This window comes from Chiroxiphia lanceolata, chromosome 16 (genome assembly GCF_009829145.1).
Source record: "Chiroxiphia lanceolata isolate bChiLan1 chromosome 16, bChiLan1.pri, whole genome shotgun sequence".
Taxonomy (NCBI): domain Eukaryota; kingdom Metazoa; phylum Chordata; class Aves; order Passeriformes; family Pipridae; genus Chiroxiphia; species Chiroxiphia lanceolata.
This window is the reverse complement of record NC_045652.1, coordinates 14,321,304-14,344,556: the sequence shown is the minus strand read 5'-3', so window position 1 is coordinate 14,344,556 and position 23,253 is coordinate 14,321,304. Positions and strand designations below refer to the sequence as shown.

The window sequence follows — 23,253 nt, the reverse complement described above, 5'->3', positions numbered from 1 at the left end:
GGGATGGATGGGAAAATTAAGGCACTTGGGAGAGGGAAACTGAGGCACGGGGGTCAGCATCCCCCCCGCGGCAACAAGTGCGGCACAAAACCACGGACAGCGAGTCGTGCCGGGCTCCCGGGCTTGTATAAACCCCGTAACAACATTAGCTGCGAGCGGGGACGGCGGCACCGGCCGGGCTGGGGACGCCCCGGGGGCACCGCACCCGCTGTGCCCCGCGGCGGGGTCCGGGGTGCCGCGGCGGGCTCAGAGCAGGGTGATCTCGCTGGGCGGCAGCGTCAGCCGCTTCTCCCGGGCACCCAGCAGCCTCTCCATGTGCACGGCCACCACCCGGCACAGCTCCAGGCCCTGCCAGGGGGACACGCCGGCGGTCAGTGGCCGTGCCACTGCCATGGGACCCCCAGCGGGGCCCCCCCCCGGGTGTCCCCAACCTGCTCCAGCTGCAGCTGGGTGATGCCCTGGGCCAGGAGGTCTCCCAGCGTGATCTCCACGTAGGGATAGCTGGATCCGGCCGTCGGCCGCTGCGTCCGCGTGGACTGGATCTCGTTCAGCGAGAACTTGGCGATGGGTTCCTGGTGGGAACAGGGGGAGTGGCCCTGTGAACCCCACCAAGGGGAGCGGGGACCTCAGGTTGGACAGAGCTTGGAGCAACCTGGTCTAGTAGGAGATGCCCTTGGAACTGGATGAGCTTTAAGGTTCCTTCCAAACCAAACCATTCCATGATCCCACGTGTCCCACACAGCCCCCCACCTACGTGGGTCTCCTTGCTGAGGAAGTTGAGGCCGTTCTGGTTGACGGCCAGGATGCAGGGTGAGACAATGGCGTTGTTGCTGCAGCTCTGGATGTAGAAGAAGGATGAGCCAAACATGGGGTAGGCACTCAGCAACCCTGTGGGGTGGAGGATGGGGTCTCAGTGCCCACTGCCACCCACTCCTGCCAGGTCCCCAGGGTGGACTGCACCCACAGGGGCTCTGCCAAGGGCTCAGCCAGCTCCATGCCTGACAGGAGCTGATTTGGTTCCCGGAGCCTTGCACTGCTTCAGGCTCTGGACCCCGGAGCAGCTAAGGGAAACTGGGGCCTGGGAGCAGCCTGTCCTGTTCTGCCAATGCATCCTGCCCTCCATGTGGAGCACCTCAGGCTCCACACAGGGAGCTCCCTGTCCCAGAGTCTCTGCAGAGGAGCCACCAGCAGAATTCCATCCCTATCATCATCATCACCCTCCAGGCAGGATGATGCTTCCCATACCCATCACCTCCTGGGCAATTCCCATCCCCAACAGCCTTGTATCTCCAGCAGGACTGTGTCTCAAGCAGTACTGCATCCTCATTAGCATTGTGTCCTCATTAGCATTGTATCCTCTCAGCATCCTCTCCCTATCTGTGTCACCTCCCTGTCCCCATCCCTGTCCCCTCACCCAGGAACTGTGCCCTGGCCTGGTGGGCGCTGAGGGCCTTGGCTTGCTGGACGTGCTGGGTCACCATCTGCAGCCAGGACTGGGGCTTCAGCAGGCGGAAGAGCTGTGGGGGGACGTAGTCCTGCATCTCCCGCCTGCGGGGAGCCCGAGGTCAGGGCCAGCACTGGCCAGTGGGTCCCAAACCCCACGGGATGCATGTTTTTCCCCCCACGATGCCCCATCCCTGGCCGTACGCAGTGGGGAGGTGGTGGTGGTCCTTGGCTCGGTGCTGGAGGGCAGCCAGCTTGGCCACGTGTGGGAAGTGCTGCTCTCCCGGCCTCGAGGGTGGCAGGACGGTGAACAGCCCCTTGAGGTAGTCAGGGAGCACCTGGTGGGGGGAAACAGGGCACAGGGACACAGCTTGGGGACAGGGCACGCTCTGGGGGGGACAGGGAGGTGGCCCTGTGGGAGGCTGATGGGGTGGCCCGACCTGGTTGTAGTGGACGGTGACGTAGAGCTCGTTGTCGAACTTGAGGGGCTGGCTCCAGACCACGCGGCGGCACCAGAAGGTGTAGCTGGTGTCCCGGCACTCCGTCTCAGCAGCCACATCCAGGACATATTCCCGGCGGGTCAGTGGCCGCACACTCTGCCCTGTGCCACCCGAGAGCCTGAGCGTGGCCACCACACCACGAGCATGGCCACCCCATCCTGTCCCATCGCGTTCCCGCCAGCCCCTCACCTCTGTCGGTCACCACGAAGAGGATGTACTCCTCCAAAGCCTCTGGATGCTGCAGCCCCATCTCACAGCACAGCTCCTCGATCACATCCAGAGCCACCTGGGCACAGGGACAGGTGGCTGGGGCACTGCCACGTCCCCCTGTTGTGCTCCAGGCCACCAACATGTCCTGCATTGAGGCTCGTCCCAAGCAGCTGCCCAGGGAAGGGATCCGCCTTTCCCAGTGAACAAAGTCCCACAGCGGGAACAGCCGAGGAGCGCAGCCCCCCCACATCTGCACCCTCTGAGGGGTCACCACAGTCCTGGGGTGCACGGAGCCTCCTGCCCCTCTGACTCACCGAGCACGTCTTGATCTTGAGGTGCCTCTCGATGCCACCGGGCAGGAGGAAGAGCTGGCGCTTGGCGCTGCGTCCAGCCTGCATGGGAGGACTTGTTGGGGTGCAGGGGGCCCTTTGCACAGCAAGGCCCCAGAGGACACTCCAGCTATCCCACAGGACCATCCCATTGGGATCATCCTATCTCTTGCCCATCCTGCCTTTGTGAGCCATCACACCTCCAGCTCTGTGTCCACAGAGCTGCATCCCCACTGAGGACCCCTGCAAGCTCAGGGCACCCCCAAAGCAGTGAAAAGCAGACCCCAAAAAGGACTGTGTTCTTTTGGGAAGATCCCAAAAAAGGATCAGCTCAGTTCCAGAGCAGTGTCTGGGCAAAATCCCAAGCCCACAGAGGGATCCCGAGACTATGCAGGTATCCAGAACTTCTAGGGGGCACCTCAAGTTGATACCAGCCCTGCCCCACATTCCACAGGCACTCACAAGCTCCCAGCCTCACCACCATGGCCTTGAGCTCCATGCTGCTGGGGAAGAGGCTGCGGCCGCCGAACTGCAGGGTTTTCCGCAGGTTCTGCTCGCAGGCTTTGGCGATGCCTGGCAGGGATTGGGATGAAGGACGGGGCTGAGCCGCCACTCCTGAGCCCTGTGACATCCCAGGGTGTCCTTCCCCACCACGCACCCAGCACCCTGGGGCGTGCACAGCCCCTACCATGGAAGGGCAGCTCCGGGTGCCTGCTAGCGTCCTGCAGGAAGGCCAGGAGAAAGGGCCGGAGCACCTCGGAGCACTTGTAGTAGGCAGCGAGGATGTAGAGCAGCCTCCAGCCCTTCTGGCAGCTGTCCCTGTGGGAAGAGCCAGGGCTAAACCACTGAGCAGGGCGAGGGTGCCCACGGTGGCACCCATCACCCTGGGGATGGGGTCCCCGGGTCTCCCCCCATGCTGTGGCAGCTCAGCCCAGCCAGGGACACAAATGTCCCCAGTGCCAGCCTCTGCTGTCCCAGCTGGGTGTAGGGACTCACGTCTTGGAGCTGGTGTTGTTGGTGATCTGCTTGATGATCTGGCAATACACCTCGTCCCGCAGGACCTCGTGCTGCGCACAGAGCTGGGGACAGACATAGCTGCCACTCCCTGCCCAGGCCACCCCCAGGACTCACTGCCCCGGTGGTGGATTTACCTTGAGGATGGTGCAGACAGCGTCCAGCTCTGTCTGCCCCCGCAGAGGGTGGTCGCCCATGAACTTCATCACAGCTGGGGATAACAAAGCCACACAGTGACACAGCTCAGTGAATCCCCTCCCCAGGGACACACTCCCTGGGTGGGCACGTTCCAAGCACATGGGGCAGTGGGACCAGAGGACCTAAGTCCCACAGGCTACTCCATCTGCCCGTCCTGGTCCTGCCCCCACAGCCCTCAAAGGATGGGCTGGGAATGGCCAGGGGACAGGGGGACATGATGCTCATGTCCCTGCCTACCTTGGAAAGCCTCAGCAGCCAGTTTGTTGATGCCACCATCCACAAATTCGATGAGCGACTCCTGAATGGGGATCTGGAGTGGGGGGAGAGGGTCAGCTCCCGGGAGCAGCCAGAGGGATGCTGGAGTGCCATTCAGGGAGCTCCCCCTGGGATCTTGGTGGGACCTGCAGGTGACAGCAGGGCAGGGGCACCCCAGGCTCCCCGCTTCCCTGTACCTTGGTGAACGTCAGCATCTCCAGCACACTGGGCACATCCCTCCTGGCCTTTGTCCCACAGGAATCCCTGGGACAGAGGTTCAAGGGAGCAGGTGGGCACAGGTGTCCCCACCACGGCGTGTCCCTGTCCCACCGCCGGACACTCACATGGTCCCATGTCGTGCCGCACGGAAATGCCGCTGGGCAAAGGCCAGCATGGGGCAGGTCCCTGTGACATCCCTGAGCTGCTCGACACCGTCTCCCTCCAGACCCTCCGCAAAGGTGGCACTGGCCGGGGACACCTGCAGAGCAGGGCAGTGGGCACCGGGCACAGCCAGCACCGTGTGGCAGCCCCAGCCCAGAACCCACCTCGGTTTTCCGGTCCAGCTCCTGGGCGGCAGCAGTGGAGGCCACGGCCACGGCCACGGCCGCCGAAGCTGCCACCCTGCCCTGCTTGTCCCTGGGCTCCTCCTTCCTCTCCGCGGGCAAATGGACAAAGTCGGGCGCCGCGACGGGCTGGACGTACTCGGCAGGGAAGAGCCCTGGCCTGCCATGGATGGCCCCGAACTTCCACCCTGCAGCGGAGAGATGGTGGGGATGGCCCCGGGCTGGCAGCCCAGGTGGACACCCCCAAAAAATCTCTGTTTGCTTCCTCCTGCCTTTGCATTCCCAGCCTTTTCCAGGGGTCTGGCCACAGATTTTGGCTGGAAGCAGCTGCAGTTCAGCAGCATTTGAGGTAAAGGCAGGGAAGAGGGGCCACAAAGCCCGTCACCTGCAGGGACATGGGCAGCACCCGGTGCCACCCAGTGTGGGACCCACAGGGGAGCATCCCCCTGCATTGGGTCAGTGCCGAAAAGATCCCAAGCCATCCTGCTGAGGATCCTGCCCTATCCCCCAGCCCCAGGAAGGGACACAGCTCAGGGCACACGAGGGACACATATGGGGCAGCGTGGCACTCACCAAAGTCCTGGGTGCCCGTCTTCAGCTCCTCCAGGTACATCACCTTCTTGCGGACCACACAGCCATAGTAGTAGTCTGACACCATGGGGACAGGGGGTGTCACAGGGTGCAAGACAAGTACATGGCCACCTCTGGGGCAGGTGAAGCCATCAGTCCTGCCACCCCCATGAGGGTGTTTCACTGTGGGGGGCTGTGTGGAGGCCTCTCACCTCTCTCAGGATGCTCCAGCGACTGGAGGTGGATGATGTCCCCTTTGTGGAAGCTGAGCTGTCCCCCATCCTCTGGGCTGTAGTTCCTGACAGCCACCACATACTGGGAGTCCTGGGCACAGCAGGGGCTGGCACAGCCATTGCACACAGGGACACCCACATCCCACCCAGCACAGGGGCTTCGAGCACCCACAGCCCCAGAACCACCCCAGGGTGTCCCCCCCAGTTCCATGCATGGTCCTATTCACAGGATGCCCTCTGCTGCCCACCCCAGCCCCCCAAGTGTGGGCACATGGGCAGGGTCTGACCCCCAGGACATGCCCCCCCACACCTCCCGGACCCAGGGCACCCCCCACCTTCCTGAGCTCCGTGATGAAGTGGTCGACCATGACCTTGACCTGGGGGGCTTTGGGGGAGAAGAGGATGAGCTTCTCGCTGCGCAGGTTGAACTCCAGCATGTTCCTGGATGGGGTGGTCACGAAGAGCACGTCGGCGTAGCTGGGGCAGGGCGAGGGGAGGCTGAAACACCTGGCACCCATGGCACCCATCCCACCCCGGCCTCCCACGGTCCTCACCCCCACCTGTACGCCCGCAGCACCCGCAGCTGCTCCCCGGGGACGTTGGTGCCCTTCACCAGCCGCAGCAGCTTGATGCCGGCGTGGGACACGGCCAGGATCTGCACACCCGTCCCCACACTGCCCTGTGGGCCAGGACAGTGCCTCAGCCGGGGGCACGGGGCCATGGTGGCCCCCATGCTGACCTGCCCCACGGCCAGACCCTCACCGTGGCGGGGAAGAGACGGGAGAAATACACCTCACAGCCATCCCGGGCTGCAGCGATGATCTCTCTCTTGACGCTCTCGGTGGCCACAGGGCTGAAGGAGTCCAGCTTGTTTTCCGCTGTGGGGAGAGGGAAATACCTCTTGGTGAGCATCCTCCCTCTCTGGGAAGGATCCGGGCATGGTTCCCAGCAGGAGCAGGGATGATCATAGCCTTCCCACACCTGGCAGGAACATGATGGAGAGACCTCTGTCCCCCCAGCAACTGGCTGAGACCTGACAGAACTCGTGACATTACGGAGCACTAGGTTACCAGGGGGTCATTGCATTTGGAGGCAAAACTACCCCAGCCAGTCATGGCCCCAGGAGATGAGGCTAGGCACTAGAGAGGCTGCGTTTGAGCCCCCCAGGTGTGTGAGCCCCCCCAGGCAGGGAGCAGCAGGACACGGGGATGTGGTTGAGGGTTACCAAAGAGGGATTTCAAGTGGAGCCGCTCCTCCTGGCTGATCCGGATGCAGGTGTCAGACAGCACATCGTTGAAGATCTGGGAAAGGGGGTGAGGAGCAGTGAGGTCATGTGCCAGGGAGCGTGGTGGGACCCCAGCCCCTCTGCCCTGCCCGCTCCCCCTGGCTTGGGGCAGCTCCTACATGGCAGCTCAGCAGGGGAAGATGGGACATCTGCGGTGGGATGAGTGAGCCATCACCCCACTGGGGAATACCTCAGCTTCCAGGGGACCCCGGGGGGGCTTAAGGGGCCAGCTTGGTGCCTCACCTGCCTGAAGATGAGGTCGAGCAGCAGTGGGTTGTTGATGCTGTCCTTAGGGTAGAAAACCTGTCAGGAGAGAGAACAGGGCTTGGTGAAAAGCCCCCTTTATCTCTGTAGCACCTCGGCACCAGCCTGCCCCTGAGTGTCCCCATAAATCAGTACCTCCTTCCGGATGAATATTTTCCAGGGCACGTTGTGGTAGGTGTAGAAGTCCTCACTGCAGCTCCGGTGCAGCTGGGTCTGGACTTGCTGTGCCTCAGACGGGAGCTCCCGAGAGACAGAGACTGTGAAGGGACAGAAAGCTCTGCAGGAAGGCCCCTCCACCCAGGGAAACTGAGGCACGAGGAGCAGTTGTCAGGTTGAGCCGGACACAGTGGCTATTCCATGAGGGTGCTGTGGAGCTGGACTAGCACCAGGCTGCATAAGGCATCACCCAGTGCCACTGGGAGGATGAGGTGCCCCACTCCACCCTGGCCCCCCCCGTGCCACAGCTCTGCCCAGCAATACCTGGGGGCCGGGTGGCTGCTGGACGCCCCGTGGGTGCTCGCAGCTGGTACCTGGCACTGGGCACCGGCTTCACCGTGGCCACCACCTCCTTGGGCCCCTGTGAGGCACAGAGGGGCTGTGGTCAGTGCCAGTGACACCCCCAGCCTAGTGGGGGGGACATGGGGGCGGCCACATCCCTACCACAGCCGTTGGCACCGGGGCTGCCGAGAGCTGTTCCTTCAGGATCTGCATGGCTTCCTCATGGGGGTCCACCTTCTTCCCAAAAAGCTTGCTGCAGAGACAGCATCCTACATTGCCTATACCTGGAATCACCTGCATCCTGGCATCACCTGTACCTGGTATCACCGGCATGCTGGAATTACCTGTACCCCAGCATCACCTGTACCTGGCATCACCTGCAACCCCATCATTCCCTGCACCCCACCATTCCCTACACCCTGGCGTCAGGGCCAGCACATGGACCCGCCCATGTGCCCATGGCTTGGCTGGGGACCCGAGTGGGTACCTGGGGGCCTGGGAGCTGCGCAGGGCTGGCTGGCACTGCCGGATGATGTTCCGGATGTCGTGTGTGGGCCGTGGGAAATGCTCCGAGTTGAGCCGGGAATGCCGCACCAGCTCTCCCGGCCACCGCCGCCCCATGGCTGCTGCAGGGTCAAGAATGGCTATGGGGGGGCTGGACACTGCCCCCACACCTGGGCCCTGGCTCGGTGCCACGGGCTCCCGTGGCCGCCCCACTGCACCAGGACCCCTTACCGGCTTTCTGCAAGTAGGGCCGGGGCTGGGGGGTGCGAGGTGGTGTCCCCTCCGCTGCTCTGCCCTGCAAGGGACACTGTGCCATCAGCACCCAGCACCCCCAGCTGCACCCATCCCCAGGGGCTGCCCAAGGGAGCTGCCCTGAAGCGGAGGAGGGGCTTGACCCCTTCCAGCCCCCCAGCACTGACCAGGAGTCCGAGTGGCTGGTTGGCATCTGGCCGGCTCTGCGGGGACAGGGCTGGCTCTGTGCCTGCAATGACAAAGAGAAGAGATCAGCTGTGAGGTTCTGGGTGCAGGCATGCCCCCCCACCAGGGACCAGGCTGGGAAACTGAGGCAGGGAGCTGGGGTGGGATGTGGGAGTGCTCGGGGCGCTCACCCCTCGGCTGACGCATCTCCGCAGGCACAGGGGGTCCACTCTGATTGGCATCACTGCCACTGTCCCCCCCTCCCACTCCACCTCCTCCCTTCATCCTCTGTGAGAGGATGGCCGGCTTCTCCAGCTCCTGGGGGGGCAGGAATCAGGGTAAGGTGGCCAAGCCACCTGCACCCCAAAAATACCTCGGGCAGGGGGATGCCCCTCTCACCCCATTGCCGTAGGAGAGCACAGGATCGAAGAGGCTGTCCAGGTACCGGTCCAGACCCTTCTGGCTGCGTGGCTCCCCAAATTCCCCGTCTGCAGGGGGACAAGGAGGGATGAGCTGCCAGCAGCAGAGCTCCACCAGCATGGCAGAGCTTCACTGCAGCACTGGGACCAGGGGGAGGATGTCCTACCATGGGAGTGGTACATCTCTGTGGAGGGCAGTGTGGGGGCTTTCACAGCTGGGGGAGGAGGCACCTCATCCAAATCCAACCCATGTCCCAGCACCCTGTAGAGAGGGAGGATGTGCTCACCGAGCACCCACTAGGTGCCAGATCCCCTCCTCCAGGAGCCCACCCACCCCTATCCAGCACCCATCCAGCCTGGTTCCAGGGTTCACCCACCAGCCCCACAGCAGGCGACCCATCCCTGCCCGGGTACCTACACCCGGCTGTCCCTGCCGAGGCTCTCAGTCCCATCCCATGCGATGAGGAAGCAGGATTTCTGTCTGGGGAAGCCCCGGAGCAGCTCGAGGTCGGAGATGAGGTCCAGGACATAGTCATGGCCAGACAGCTCAGCCCACTGGGCACCCACCTTCATGGCCACAGACCAGCCACGCCAGCCCTCTGCCAGTCCCCTGCCAAAAGCCAGATGCTGGGGATGGGGATGGGCACGGGCTACCAGCGGTGCCCCAGCTTTTTAGGGACACCCTGCCCACAAGCTGGGCATTCCCACTCCCCGATCCTGGTGACACCCAAAACAGCCCTGGGGTGACACCGTGGGTGCCAAGCCAGTGCCTACCTGTGCTTCAGGACATCCCCTGCCAGGTCCTCACCCGTGCTCCAGGAGTGGATGGGGCAGGAGAACTGGTCACCTGGGGAGGGATGGGCGGTGAGCTGGTCCCACCAGTCCCCTCCTGCCCGTGAGGGTGGTCACCCTGTGACCGCCCCTCGCCACCGCCCTGCCCGGTGCTGTGCCAGCCGCACCGTTGAAGCAGTGCAGGTCGAGGGCCATGCTGGCCTGCTGCCGGTTCGCCGTCCACTCCAGCAGCGAGGGCGGGAAGGTGCGGGCGGCCGCCGTGCCCAGCTGGGACTGGGCCATGGCATGCATCAGCTTGCGCTGGCACACCGGCTTGTAGCCAGCGAAGGCATAGTCAGAGACAAACCTGTGGGGAAGGGACGGTGCTGCAGGAGGGACCTGGGTGGCATCCCCAGGCACGTGTGCCAGGTTGGCACAGGACCACAGGTCCTGGTTGGACCTAAGCAGTGTCCTCAGGCACAGGTGCCAGGAAAGTCCCCTGAAGAGCCACAGCAATGTCCCCAGGCATGAATGCCAGTCTATCCCCAAGGGTCCCAGCCATCCCTGCTCCCCATCCCCATGCCCATCCCTGGCTCACTTGAGCAGGTACTTGTCGAAGGTGGCGGACGGGGGGAAGGCACTGAGACAGGTGGCCAACAGCAGCCAGCCCCGCTCCTCATTGTTGACGTTGGTGTTCCGCCAGACCTGGTTGGCAGCTTGTGCCAGGAGCTCATCCCGCAGCCCTGGCACCGACAGCCCCTTCTGCACGATGTAGTTGCCGAAGAGGGTCTCCTGCAGGCCGCCCAGCCCCGGGTCCCCCATGAACCGCAGGATCTGCCATGGGGACAGCCAGGTCCTCCCTCTGGCCCTGGGCAGGGAGCAGGCAGGGGATCACAGTGATGGATCCTGTGCCATCCCACCTACCAGCTGGAAGATGCTGAGTGCCTCGTGGCACAGCTCCTCGTCCAGCCGGGTGAGGGGGGCCTTCAGCGGGGCCGTCAGCATCCCGAACGCCGGTTCCTGCGGCAACACCCGCACCCGTGGCTACCTGGGGACAGCCTCAGGCCACGAGGGGCCGGCCCCAGGGTGCTGAGCGTGGTGCTGATGCTGGATGGGGACTATGGGGCTGCCAAAGGGCTGGGCACAGGATGGGGCTGGCAGCCTGTCAGGAACGGGGAAGGGACGGGCTCAAGCTGTGCTGGCAGCACCAGAGATGGGTGATGAGGCCCTGGCACAGGTTGCCCAGAGAAGCTGTGGCTGCCCTATCCCTGGAAGTGTTCAAGGCCAGGTTGGACAGGGTTTGGAGCAACCTGGGATAGTGGAAGGTGTCCCTGCCCATGGCAAGAGGTTGGAACGAGATGGGCTTTAACATCCCTTCAAACCCAAACCAGTCTATGATTGTATACCAGCAGTTTGTTGAGGCTGAGAGGAGGATCCAGCATCAGCCCTGATGCTACCACTCAGGATGCCGGGGACAGGGAAACACAGGGCAAAAATAGAGGGCAAAGAGGAGGAATGGGGCAAAGTGGCCAGGGATGGGGCCGGGGTCCCGGGAGCAAAGCGACCTGGTCTCCCGCCCCAGCGTTCCGGATCCGCCCCGCGTCGGGCGTCCAGGAGGGCTCAGCGGGTCTCTCTCCGATAGCCTCAGCATGGTCCCCCCGGCCTCTGGAGACGACAGGAACCCACGGGGAGGGAGGGAGGTGGCAGCCAGCTCACCACAGTACCACAACCACCCCGGATCCAGCCTCTCTTGCTCCCCGTGGCGTCCCTGGGGCCAAAGCTGGGGCAGAGCCCGGTGGGATGGTGTGGGGAACCGCCGCAGGGACCCTGATTCTAAACGCTCAGCCACAACCGGGGTGCCGGGGACCCCCCAAAAGCTGTCTGGACAGGCTCCCCACTGCTGGGCCACGGCATCCACCTTACCTGGAAGTGGCCCCGCACGTACTTGGCCATGGGGTAGTCGTTGATGTCGAGCGGGAGGGTGAGCTTGGAGTCAGGCTGCAGTGCTGGCGGTGGCACCAGGACCACGCAGCCAGCGTTCACCTCCTGGGCGGCTGTGGCACAGCGGGCAGCTATGGCACAGCTGGGGGGGTGGGGAAAAGGGGCTGGGGGCGATGGCACTGTAGGACCCGCTCACCTGCAGCGGCCTCCAGCAGCCCCATCAGCTCGGCCGGGATCTCCAGGTGGGTGACATCCACCACCTCCCTCCGTGTCAGCTCCTGCCACCACAGCACAGGGATGTGCCCACTCACCACACTGCTCCCTGTGCCAGCACCCATGGGTGCCTCGGTGGGCGAGCACATGGCAGGGACAAGGGCATAGCAACACATGCGTGCTGAGTGCCTGTTACCTCCTTCATCCTCTCCTTCTCCTCCTCAGCCCGCCGGCGAGCATCCTCCTTCCTCTGCAAGCAGAGCAGCCATTCTGAGTCCCACAGGGAGGGAGGGAGACCCAGAGGCAGCAGGAACTTGGGGGGTGCCACTGCCTCCCCAAATGTCACCAGGTTTTCATCCCAAGGAAGTACCATCAGTGCCCCATGGGACATGGAGGAGGTGGTAGTATGGGGCCTGGAGGAGCTCAGGGTTTGGGGGGGGCTTTCTTCAGACCCACCACTGAACATGCAGCAGGGTGGGAGCAGGTGCCCAGGACATCCCTGGAATGTGCCAGCCCCCACCTCACCTTGAGGTACTGCCGGCGGTTCACGTAGATGTGCACCAGCGACCTGAACTTGATGAGCGTGTGCCGCATGCGCCGGTACCGCTGCCTGCGGGAGGGCACCCATCACCCTCTGCCACCCATCACCCTCTGCCACCCACTAGAGCCCCCGTGACGCCCCCCCAGGACCCCCACCTGGCCAGGAATCCCCGTGCCCGGCTCTGCAGGAGGACGATCTTGCGGCGGAGGGAGCGGAAGCGCCGCTTGATGAAGAAGGTGCGAGCGTAGCGCTGGAGAGTGAGCGCGGCCAGGTGATGGGCACGGGCTCGCTTGCTCTCCAGTGCCTGATACAGCTGCTCCTTAAGGAAGAGCTGGGAGCAGGGATGATGCCATGAGCTCCCTGCCTTGGCCACCACCCCCAGGGCACCACCAGAGCCAAAACCCCTCCCAGGGCAGTACCTTGGTGACGCCAACGTAGTACATGCCGGGGTTAACGGTGCAGAGATTCCTCAGCATCTCCACGCAGTTGGCTCCATTGGGAATGATGTTGGACCACATGTCGACGAGGCAGCGGTACCTGGGTGAGCCCATGACACTGTGACCCTGCCGGGACCCCAGCATGGACCCTCCCTGCGGTGACAAGCACCGTGCTTGGAGATGCAGCTTCTCCCGGAGCTGTGCATCAAAGTAAGGGGCCCCCAGCTCCCACTGTGGGGGAACCCCGGCCCAAACACTGCCCCCCAAAACACCCACAAGTTCTGTGGTCTCCTCTCACTGGACCATATGGCGGTACCCCACCCACAGCCCCAGGGCACCTGTCGATGAAGACGAGGAAGGGGATGCGGATGGGGAAGCCCTCCTTGCGGATGCGGATGGTCTCCAGGATGCCCGAGTAGCGCAGCTGGCTGCTGACCACGTCAGCCTCGAAGAGCCCCGGCTCCTGGGGAGGGAATGGGGAGAAACCTCAGTGGCTGCCTGGGCAAACCCCTGCTCAGTGTGTTCCCACCATGCTCCCAGTGCCAGCGGGGCAGGCAGCACTGGCATCACTGCAGGCTGGAAAGCCTTGGCTGTCACCTTCTTGTTGTTGGGTTTGAGACAGCGCACGAAGAAGGGGTTGCACCTGCAACAGAGAGACCCCATTAGCCACGAAGGACAGAGGACAAAGCCAGCCCGCTCACCTCGGGCTCATGTTCCACTGTCACCCTGTCCCCACCAGCCCAGTGCATGGCCTGGCTGCCCACTCTGCCCACTCTGACCTCTCCATCTTCTCCACCAGCTCCAGGAGCGACTGCTGGAAGCGGGCGGCCACAGTGGGAGCCTTGTACCTCCGTGTCCTGGTGCTGCTCCTCCGGATGAGGCTCCTCTGCCGGGCCATCACCTGGGCATGGCCAAAGAAGAGGTTGGCCACCACCTTGGGGAGACGGGAAGGGTTAGTGAGGAGGAAGGTGGCCGGGATGGTGCAGCTCCCCTGGCTCCTCTTCCCAGCCCAGCCACTGCCTTTTTGCCCAGCTCTAAGCAAGCTGCATCCCCTATTTGTGGCTGGATTCCCTGGATAGGGATGGGAATGAGGATATGGATTAGGATACAAAGCATAAGAGCAGCCAATGTGCCCATTTGTGTCAAATGCTTGAGGGGTCAAAGCCCAGAGGACCCTATGAAAGGAAGGCACAGGGTGGAGCCAGAGGCATTTTCTGCTTCAGGTCCCCCTTGGCTTCACTGGTCATGGGGACACAGACTTGGGGACATGAAAAGAGATGTATGGCCACCAGCACCCTGTGTCACCACCAAACCAGGCTCAGGCAGGGCCCTACCTTGGTCTTGCTGCTGATGAACAGGTCCAGCACATCCTGACGGACCTGGTCATAGTTTTTATCCAAAAATTTGTGAACCTGGCAAAGAGCAAAACCTCATGGTGAGGAGCCTGGCAGCATGAAGGGGTGAGGCGAGGAGCTCCAGGCTGGGATGGGGGGTCCCAGCCAGACCCCCCCTGTGCTGCACCTCCCTGCTTGGTGCAGGATCAACCTCCTGCTTAACACCCCAGCTGGGCATGCCCCTGCCACACACCTGGTAGGTCACCTTCCCTGCATAGTGCTTGATGGTGAACTCGGGCAGTGGCATCTTGGGCTTTGTGTAGAGTGGGTTTGTCCCATGGTGGTAGTGACACTTCTGGAGGAATGTGTGGTCGGTGGCCTGGGGAGGGACACAGGGGTGAGACACAGCTTGGGCAGTTCAGCAGCAGATTGGAGCTTCAAGGTACCTTTCAACCCAAACCATTCTGGGATTCTATGATGATTCTATGATTCTTGGGGCTTATCCAGTCCAGAGAAACCCAGAGGATCTCCCAGGTTGTCCAGGACAGCCCAGGAGAAGAGCACCCCTGGGCCACAGTGATTCCATAACCACAGTGATCACCCAGTGCTGCTGTTTCATTACCAGGCACCCCTCACCTGGGGGAAGCAGCTCTGGTCATCCAGGATCCGGAGGATGCCGTAGGGCTTCTGGGAGATGAGGTCGATGCAGGGCTGGTTGTCGCTGAAGGGGATCTCCTTCCACTCAATCTGCTCCCGGAGATACTCCTCCTATGGGAGCAGATGCAGGTCACACCTGAGCTCTCTCCCCTGGCACGGGAGCAGAGCCTGGCACTGCCCACTGACCCACCTGCTCCTCCTGGAAGACGATCTTGTTGAAGAAGAACTGCAGGTACTCGTTGGCGTAGTTGATGCACAGCTGCTCGAAGCTGTTGAAGTTGAGGTCCTGTGAGAAGGAAGGTCTGTTGAGCCTGAGACTCCAGGAGGATGGAGCAGGGATTGAGCCAGGATGGAGCTGGGATGGATCCTGCTCACCTCGAAGCCGTAGATGTCCAGGATGGCGATGGAGAGGGCCTCCTGCCGCGGGTACACCAGCTTGTTGATGCGGTCTGTGAGCCAGCCAAAGAGCAGGGAGTAGAGGGTCTTGGCAATGGCATCCCTGGGAAGGAGAAGAGTGATGGAGCTCTGGAATGTCATGGCATGGCACTGTGTACATCCCCACTGCCATGGCCAGCACCCATCACAGCACAGGGCAGCCCTTAGGGCTGGAGTTTTAATCACTGGAGAGCCTAATCCACACTGGGGGACCTGACCACCTCTTTTCCCAGCTGGCATTTCACCTCCCACCCCATTCCTGAGGGTCAATCCCCCTGTGTCCCCCCAGCAGCACAGCCCCCCTTCCCTCTACCTGGCATCCACGGCGCTTTCAACAGTGAGAGGGGTAAAAATCTTCTCCCGCAGCGTTTCCTGGTTGGGAAACAGCGTGATGGAGTTTTAGCAACACCAGCCACGGTCTCCAGGGACAGAGACCCCCCCTCCCTGCCTGTGCCCCCCTGCACTCACCGTCACCTTGAAGGTGATGGCTTTCTGCAGGCCCTCAGGGGACACCTGCAGCAGCTCAGCCACCGTCCGGATCTCCGTGGCGCTCACCACCGTGGCCACCTCCTGGCAGTCGGTCTGCGGGACACAGGGACGTGGTGGGACGTGGTGACCCCCCCACACACACCTGCCACATCCCAAACCACACCTGAGGAGCACATTTTGGCTCCCTGCAGGGTACCTCGTATTTCTCAAAGTAGACGTTTCCCAGGTGGAGGACGGAGGAGAGGATGCGGAAGATGCTGTTCTGCTCGTCCACGCTGAAGCTCAGCACCTCCATGGTGTTGAGCAGCCGGCGGAAATCCTCCGCGTCGTCCTTGCCGGGAATCTCGCAGTTCCCACCCTGGCACAACCCCCTCGGTCCATCAGTGGCTCTCAGCGGGGGGAGAGGGGCCAGCAACCAGCGTGGGGGGATCACCCTGCCCTGAGCACCCTCCCCATCCACACACTGAGGACTCAGGGACCCACCAGCACCCCGAGGTTGGGCAGCCCCCCAAAAATCAGGCAGCGTGGGGGGGCTGGGGAGAAGCACACTACCTGGTTCAGGTAGTAGTAGGTCTCGGCACCCTGCAGGCAGTACCGCTGGCGCTGCTGGGCGGGCAGCCCTGCCAGCATCTCGTAGAAGATGTGGTAGTTGCGCTCACTCTTGGCCTGGGGAGCAGAGGACAGAGCTGAGGAGGGGGAGGCAGAGGGGGCAGAGTGTGGGGCAGAGCCCAGGACCCCCTCACCACACACCTGGAAGACCACGCGGGACTTCTCCAGCAGGTACTGCGAGGTTATGGCACCGCAGATCAAGCCGCTGCAGGGGGGAGAGCGGGCACCCGCTGCAGCCTCGGCGTGGGCAGGGGCTGGGACCCCCCCGAGGCACCCACCCACACCCTGATGATCCCCCCAGCACACAAGGGGTCAGTGGGGGTGGAACATGGGGACAGGGATAGAGACTGGGAGTGGTCGGGGTTCCAGCCCAGGGCACAGCGTCCCTGCCCCTACCCCAGGGACAGTCACCTGTCCTCAGGTGTTATCACCTTTCCAGCTCATGGTTTGTCCCCAAAAGCATCCCCATGTTTTCCCCCAGAGCCAAGGGTCAGCCTGGCAGCGGGGTGAGGGGCTGAGCTGGGCACTCCCAGGGCAGGGGGACACAGGGGGGAAACAGCCACACACAGGTATTGCTCAGCATTACTTACTCTTCCAGAAAGATTTCCACAAATTTCCCAAACCTGCTGGAATTGTCATTCCTCACGGTTTTGGCGTTGCCGAAGGATTCCAGCAAGGGGGTCGCCTCCAGGATCTGTTGTGGTGATGAGGAGAGCTGGGGGGTCATCCTGGGCACTTGACACACCACAGGCTGTTCCCATGGTGGGGGCAACCCCCTTGTCACCCCCTGCCACACTCCCTGCCACCCCTGCCCCATGCAGACACCCGTGGGTGCCCAAATTCGAGGTGTGCACCACAGCCAGATTAAATGAGGATGTGGGAGAGCACAAGGACCCCATCCATGTTCATGCACCAAGCTCCTCCTGTCCCTCCCACCATCCCCCTGCAGCTGGGGTGACATGGCCAAGATGCCATCACGATCTCCATCCCCTTGAACTGTCCCAGCTCACGTGTCCCCCTCAGTACCTCTATCTGCCGTGGTCCATGTGGAAGCGTGGGGACAAGGAGAGAGCAGCCAAGCCATGAGCAGGGGTGGAGGAGAGCACAGGGAGAAGAGGACAGGGACATAGGGACACAGACACACAGGGATGGGGGTGTCCCCAGGGCAGCAGCCTACCTGCGGGGCAGTGCTGCGTTTCTGGCTGACGGCTGCCAGGTAGCGCAGGATCAGCTTGGTGGCTTCGGTCTTCCCTGACCCACTCTCCCCACTGAAATATAGAGTGGGAGCATGGTTGGGGTCATCCCCAGCCAAGCAGGGAGCACCCACCCTAAACCCTCCTCAAAACCCCAGCACCCCATCCCCAGCAGCACCACCTCAGCAATTAGGGTGGTGCTGATTAGGGGCCATGTCCCACCTGATGATGATACACTGGTTGTGTTTGGCATCCATCACTTTGGAGTAGGCGACGTTTGCGATGGCAAAGAGGTGCCTGTGGTGGGGGGAAGCAGAAGAAGGAGGGGGTGTGGTGCCTCAGTGCCCCAGCACAAGGACCCCAAATGTACCCCAAGCACCCCCATGCATGGACACAGATGGTCCAGCACCCAAGGGTCCCCAGGGGCTTGGGACCACCCAGGGCTGCTGTGGGACCCAGAGGAGGGTGACAGCAGGTAGGAGTGCCCCCATCCCTACAGGATATTTGGAGCCACCCTGGTACTCACGGTGGGTTCTCCCCCAGGGCTCTGCCTTCATACTGCAGCACCTGCTCTGTCCCGTAGATGTTGTAGAGCCGGTATGGGTTCACTGACACCAGGATGCTGCCAATGTAGGTCTGCCAGAGAGCGAGATTTGAGACTGCAAGGTCTGGGAGGGCGATGGCCCTCCACAGACCTCACACCAGGGGTCTTTGGGGGATGCTGCGCCCCCCTAAACTTACATAGATGAGCTGGCGCTCGAACCGTGTCCGGATGTTGTTCAGCACTGCGGCCTCCTGGAGGTCCCTGGCACGGGGCAGAGGCTGCATTAGGGGGTGGCAGGGGGATGGAGGGATTCCCAAGTGTGTCCCCAGCATCTTCAGCCCTGGGAGGCTGGAGTGGCCCCCATGTTGGAATGGGATGGGGTGGGAGCAGCCGGGCCAGGGTGCATGGTTGAGGGAGCAGCCCCATCAGCCCCCTGGGTCACAAAGGGGATGGGGACACTCACTCCAGCTGGGTCATGTCCTCCAGCCCGTCCTCCTCCTGCGGCTCCTGGTACCGCACGATGGGCAGGCTGCACAGCGACTGCATCTGCACGGAGCAACCACCCCAGCTCTGTCATGGCAGGGCTGTGCCAAACCGCTCAGCTGTCCCACCCAGTCACCACCACCCCCCAAAACCCACCATCTGTCAACCCAAACCAGGGGACACACAGCCAGTGATGGCAGGAACCTCAAGAAAACACCCTACAGCCCTGCAACCCCCCAGCGAGAGTGTTGTGTGTCACAGAAGAGCAGCAGAGCTGAATACAGGGACACGGGGCCACCAAGGCATCCTTGGAAATGATTCCAGGAAAGACTGGTCCTGAGAAGCCCAGTCTTGCTTGCTGTGCCACCCCCATCACGGCTGCAAGGGCTGGGCAACGGAGGCTCCTGGGCAGGATGGCACCTCCAGGGAAGGTGATGGAACGGGGCCGAGCCGCGGGGCTGAGGCTGCTCCCCATAGCCGCGGGCAGAGGTGACACAGGACGGGTGTCACCCAGGAGGCTGCGGTGGCGGCCGGCCAGGTGGTGGGCAGGAAAGCGGACACCCGCCGGGTCACCGTGCCACCCGCACCCGTCCCCGCCGGATCGCGTCTCCACATTTCCATACACCAGAGTCAAGTGTCCCCAAAGGGGCCGTCCGTGGGGGGACACACAACGGGCGATGAGCTCCCCCTCCAGCCTGCTCCCCACGGCAGGACCCCCGCCAGCACCCAGACCACCCATAGCCAAGTACCCTCCACCCCGAGCGCTGCGAACCCTCTGGCACCAGTGGCTTTGTTCCCCGGGGAGCCGGCAGCCACCTCAGCACGCCACCCCATCCCTGGTCCCGCCGGCTCGCCCCCCGGCTCCATCCCCCCGTGAGGGGCTCCCCGCCGGCGTTACCTTGGTGCGCCAGGGCTGCTTGGTGCCCAGGTACCCGTCCGCCCAGGGGTGCCTGTCCCGCCAGCCGCCCCCCGGCGAGCGCTGGCTCAGGTATCGGGCGATGTCGGCTCCCCGCTGGCTCGCCCACCGCCGGCCGCGCTGGGTGGGCTGCTGGGGGGGGCCCTGCTCGGCCGTCCAGGCGTCGGGCATCTCCCGCACCCGCACGACGTGCTGCGTGGACCAGTGCTGCTTGTACATGCGGGACGCGCGCCGGAAGGAGCCCAACCTCTGCACCTGCGGCGTCACCACCGCGTAGCGCCCCGCGCCCTCCTCCCCGGCCGCCCCTTCGCCCTCGACGGGCTCTGCCGGCCCCGGGGGCCGAGCGCCGTGGCGGGGGGCTACAGGGGAGCCGGGGGCTCGCCCGTGTGGGGGTGGGAAAGCGGCGCGACGCTGCGGTGAGGGGCTCCGGTTGCCACGCGGGTTGGAGGGGGGGACGGGGCGCCCGGCGTCGGCCCAGCCCCGGCGCCCCGACGGTGGGCTCGGTGACCTGCGGGTGCTCCCGTCCCGCCGGGATGGGCGCCGGGGCAAGGAGGGCGAACGGGTGGAGGGGTGGCGGGAGGGTGGTGAGGATGGGGGGGCTTTGGTGGAGGCCATGCTCCTGACGAGCAGCGATGCGAGGGACTGCCCCACGGAGCGCCCCGAGGAGGGGCTGTGCCCCCCTGCTTCCGCAGACGGCCTGGCCGGCGGGGAGTGGGGGGCCATCCCAGCAAGGGGCTGCCCGATGCGCTGGATGAAGCTTTTGGGGGTGCTGGGAGCGGGGCTGGGCGGGGGAGGCACCCCGGCGAGACCCCGCGGGGTTCCCTGCCAGGGGGGCAGTTCTTCATCCCAGGAGGGGCCGGGGCGGCCGAGGCGACGGCTGCCGGGGCGGGAGGACGGTGCCAGGAAGGGGGTCCTCTGCAGCGGCTTCACCGCCTTGGTGGGGGGCTCGGGAAGCCGTGGCCAGGCCTGGGGGAGCGGCAGCCCGGGGGGGCTGCTCCGCCGCGTTGACAGGGTTCTCCCCGACCCCGCCGCGGGGCCCCCTAAACGCCTCCCCCCCCCGGGCCCCGGTGAGCGGGGGGCGGCCGGCGGCGGGGCGGGGGGCTCGGGGTTGAAGCGCCGGAGGCTGGCACGGAGGGATCGCAGCGACCCCTCGCCCCGTGTGCTGCCGGGGCGAGGACGGGCTGGCGGTGGCGATGGGGAGCGCCCGGGGTTGGCGAAGGGGTTGCGGAGCGACGGCCGCCGCGCAGCCCCCGGCTCCCGGGGAGGGGGCTGCACCCAGGGCCCCGCCGGCGGGGAAGGGTCCCTGGCTGGAGATGCTCGCGGTGGAGGGTCCCGGCTCCCCAAACCGGCGCTCTCCGTCCCCGCCAGCCTGCGGCTGGAGCGTCTGTAGGAGGGCTGAGGGGTGCGGGGGCCCCGCAATCCCCCCGTACCCCGCGGCGGGTGGCTCTGGGGCTGCGAGAGGGAGCGCTGGAGGAACTGCCCCAGAGGGCTCCCGCACGCCCGCGCTGCCGAAACCCGGCGTGCAGGGGATGCTGCGGGGCCGGGGGCTGCCGGGGGACGCGGCGGCTCGTACTCGTCGTAGTCGTCCTCGTCGCGGGCGGCGGGCAGGTGGGGAGACGGCGGGAGGGGGACGTCCAGGCGGTCCCTGCCGAAAAGCTTGACCTGGGGCCGGGGAAAGAGCCTGAATTTCCTGTTGAGGGAGAGCTTGGAGGAGAGAGTCTCCCGCATGCCCCGGAGTGAGGAGGCACTGAGGATGGAGAAGGGATAGTCCTTCTCCTCCTCCTCCCCTTCCTCCCACTCCTCCGGCTCCTCGCCCTCGGCGATCTCCTCCAGCCCCAGGGCATAGGGGTTGCAGGAGGACTGGGCGTGCGGTGCCCACCCCCCCTCGCTGTACTGGATGTGATGCTCGGGGTACTCCCCGCCGGGGTACCCCCCAGCAAAGGGCTCCCCAAAGTCCTCGTAGGGGTCCCCCCTGTAGCTGAAGGGCCCCTCCGCCTCCTCTCCATACTCGAGGTCGCTGCCATAGGGGTCGTAGAGGCCAAGGGAGGATCCACCCCCAAATGGCCCCTCATCCTCGAGCTCTGTGTAGCCATAGGGATGTCCCGGTGGGTCACCCTCCTCCCAAAACCCCCCATAGACATCGTACTCCTCCTCCTCCTCTGTCTCGTAGCCAGGGTAGTCAGCATAGGGGGTCAGCATCGCATCCTCAAACCTGTACCCAGCCGGGTAGGCTGGGCTTTGCATGTAGCCTTCTTCCTCCTCAGAGTAGCCATGTTGGGGGCTGAAGGCTCCATCTTCCTCATCAGTGTAGCCGTGCCACGGGCCATAGGCTCCATCCTCCTCAGCATAGCCATGCTGGGGGCCGTAGGCTCCACCTTCCTCCTTGGGGTGGCCACGCCAGGACCCATAGGCTCCATCTTTCTTCTTGGCATAGCCACGGCGGGAGCCGTAGGCTGCGTCCTCCTCCTTGCCGTAGCCACGCCGGCGGCTGAAGGCTCTGTCCTCCTCCTCGGCCCACCCGTAGCGCGGCATTGGCGGCTCCGCCGGCGCGTGCTGGGAGCGCCGCCGGGACGGACGCCTCACCATGCTGCCCTGCCGCGCAGCGCCAGGGGCCAACAGCCCGCTGCTGCCAGGGATCCGCTTCATGTTGGCCCGGTGCCTGAGGATCTCGTCTTCCGCAGGGAACGGCAGCTTCCTGGCACCGATACGGGACAGCCAGGCCGTGTCGGTCGCCCGGCTGCCCCCCGTCAGCCGCCCGCGCCGTGAGAGCACCTTCCTGGCCAGCCAGCCCGTGGCGGCGGCCGCCTTGCTCAGCACCCGTGCCCGCGGCTTGAATTTCCTTTCTGGGCACCGGCGGAAGAGCAGCGCGCCATCCTCGGCGGCCTGCCCGCCCCGCCGCAGCAGCAGGAACGACGGCTTCGATGGCGCCTCCTTCTTGGCCTCCTCCTCCTTCTTCTTCTTGGCCTCCTCCTCCTTCCTCTTCTTGCCCACGTGCTTGAAGCGCATCATCAGGTTGGAGGTGGACTTGAGCACCGCCTTGTTCTTCTTCTTCTTCCTCTTCTTGGTGCTTTGCTTATGCAGCCCCCAGAAGAAGCGGGATGTGTTCTTGAACTGCCCCTTCTTGGGCCGATGCAACCCCAGCTTCTTGAAGCCCATGAAGAGCTTTGAAGTGCTGCGGAGGCTCCGCTTCGCCCGGGTCTTTGGCGCTGCCGCCTCCTCCTCCTTGGCCAGGCCGGGTTCCGCGGACTCTTTGGGTTGGCCCTTGGCCTCCGCGCCCTTGGCCCCTTTCTTCTTCTTGTCAGCCGCCAGCCCCATCACCATCTTGGAGGTGCCCTTCAGGTTCTTCTTGGACGTCGTGGCATCACTTTCATCCTCCTCCTCCTGCGTCTCCAGCTGCATCTTCTTTCCCCGGCCTATCTTCTTTGCCACCCCCGCCTTGGGCAATGCCTTCTTCTCCTTCCCCTTCTCCTTCTCTTTCCCCTTCCCCTTCCCCTTCTTGGGGTCTTCTGCAGCTTCCTCCTCCTCATGCTTCTCCTCCTCCACCACCTCTGTCTCCTCGGTCTCCTCTTCCTTCAGCAGCTCTGCATCTGAGGCATCCTCTGACTCGCTGGGATCCTCCTTCTTGCCCTTCTTTCCAACATTCCCTTTCCCGTTGTCCTTCTTCCCTTTGGCCTCCTTTTTGGGAGCCCCCTTCTTGCCAGCCATCCCGGCGGTGGCGGGTGCTCATGCTCCGGCCCCGGTGGGGCTCTGGAAGATGATGCCCTGTGCCGGCATGAGCCGGCTCCCGGCACACCGTCCGGCTCCCGACCCCGCCGCCTGCCCCGGGAGGGTATTTACCTGTGCCTGGTTTTGGCGAGGCACATGCCCGTGCGTGGCTCCCTCGGGCACCGGCGGCCGCCCGCTTGGCATCGCGCTGGGGCGGCGGGACGGGCCCCGGGGCAGCCCGGGGAGCTGCCTCCTGCCTCCCGCACACCCCGCGAGTCGGTGG

The 23,253-nt window shown here is 64.2% G+C and overlaps 1 protein-coding gene across 1 annotated transcript; it reads right to left on the bottom strand.

Annotated features, from left to right (window-relative positions):
- Nucleotides 1–232: 232 nt before the first annotated feature.
- On the bottom strand, nucleotides 233–22,970 carry MYO15A (myosin XVA). Its single transcript, XM_032704057.1, has 64 exons — nucleotides 19,248–22,970; nucleotides 18,330–18,412; nucleotides 18,064–18,127; nucleotides 17,849–17,958; nucleotides 17,545–17,619; nucleotides 17,307–17,397; nucleotides 17,156–17,161; nucleotides 16,720–16,823; nucleotides 16,271–16,334; nucleotides 16,073–16,186; nucleotides 15,717–15,878; nucleotides 15,500–15,613; nucleotides 15,345–15,403; nucleotides 14,972–15,095; nucleotides 14,787–14,882; nucleotides 14,576–14,707; nucleotides 14,193–14,318; nucleotides 13,940–14,017; nucleotides 13,385–13,539; nucleotides 13,203–13,248; nucleotides 12,944–13,068; nucleotides 12,588–12,705; nucleotides 12,324–12,499; nucleotides 12,153–12,237; nucleotides 11,824–11,877; nucleotides 11,611–11,692; nucleotides 11,397–11,527; nucleotides 10,398–10,493; nucleotides 10,072–10,307; nucleotides 9,662–9,840; nucleotides 9,477–9,549; nucleotides 9,121–9,312; nucleotides 8,870–8,964; nucleotides 8,683–8,771; nucleotides 8,475–8,601; nucleotides 8,286–8,347; nucleotides 8,098–8,161; nucleotides 7,850–7,988; nucleotides 7,525–7,615; nucleotides 7,345–7,441; nucleotides 7,000–7,121; nucleotides 6,844–6,903; nucleotides 6,541–6,616; nucleotides 6,078–6,193; nucleotides 5,876–5,994; nucleotides 5,651–5,792; nucleotides 5,295–5,406; nucleotides 5,086–5,160; nucleotides 4,495–4,700; nucleotides 4,294–4,427; nucleotides 4,147–4,213; nucleotides 3,932–4,004; nucleotides 3,634–3,707; nucleotides 3,479–3,561; nucleotides 3,171–3,301; nucleotides 2,961–3,055; nucleotides 2,468–2,545; nucleotides 2,133–2,229; nucleotides 1,884–2,044; nucleotides 1,648–1,781; nucleotides 1,415–1,548; nucleotides 755–888; nucleotides 432–572; nucleotides 233–348 (listed from the first exon to the last, which is right to left on the bottom strand). Exons 1-64 carry the CDS (start codon nucleotides 22,968–22,970, stop codon nucleotides 247–249), a joined length of 10,503 nt encoding a protein of 3,500 aa, XP_032559948.1. The 3' UTR covers nucleotides 233–246.
- Between the last annotated feature and the right edge of the window lie 283 nt (nucleotides 22,971–23,253).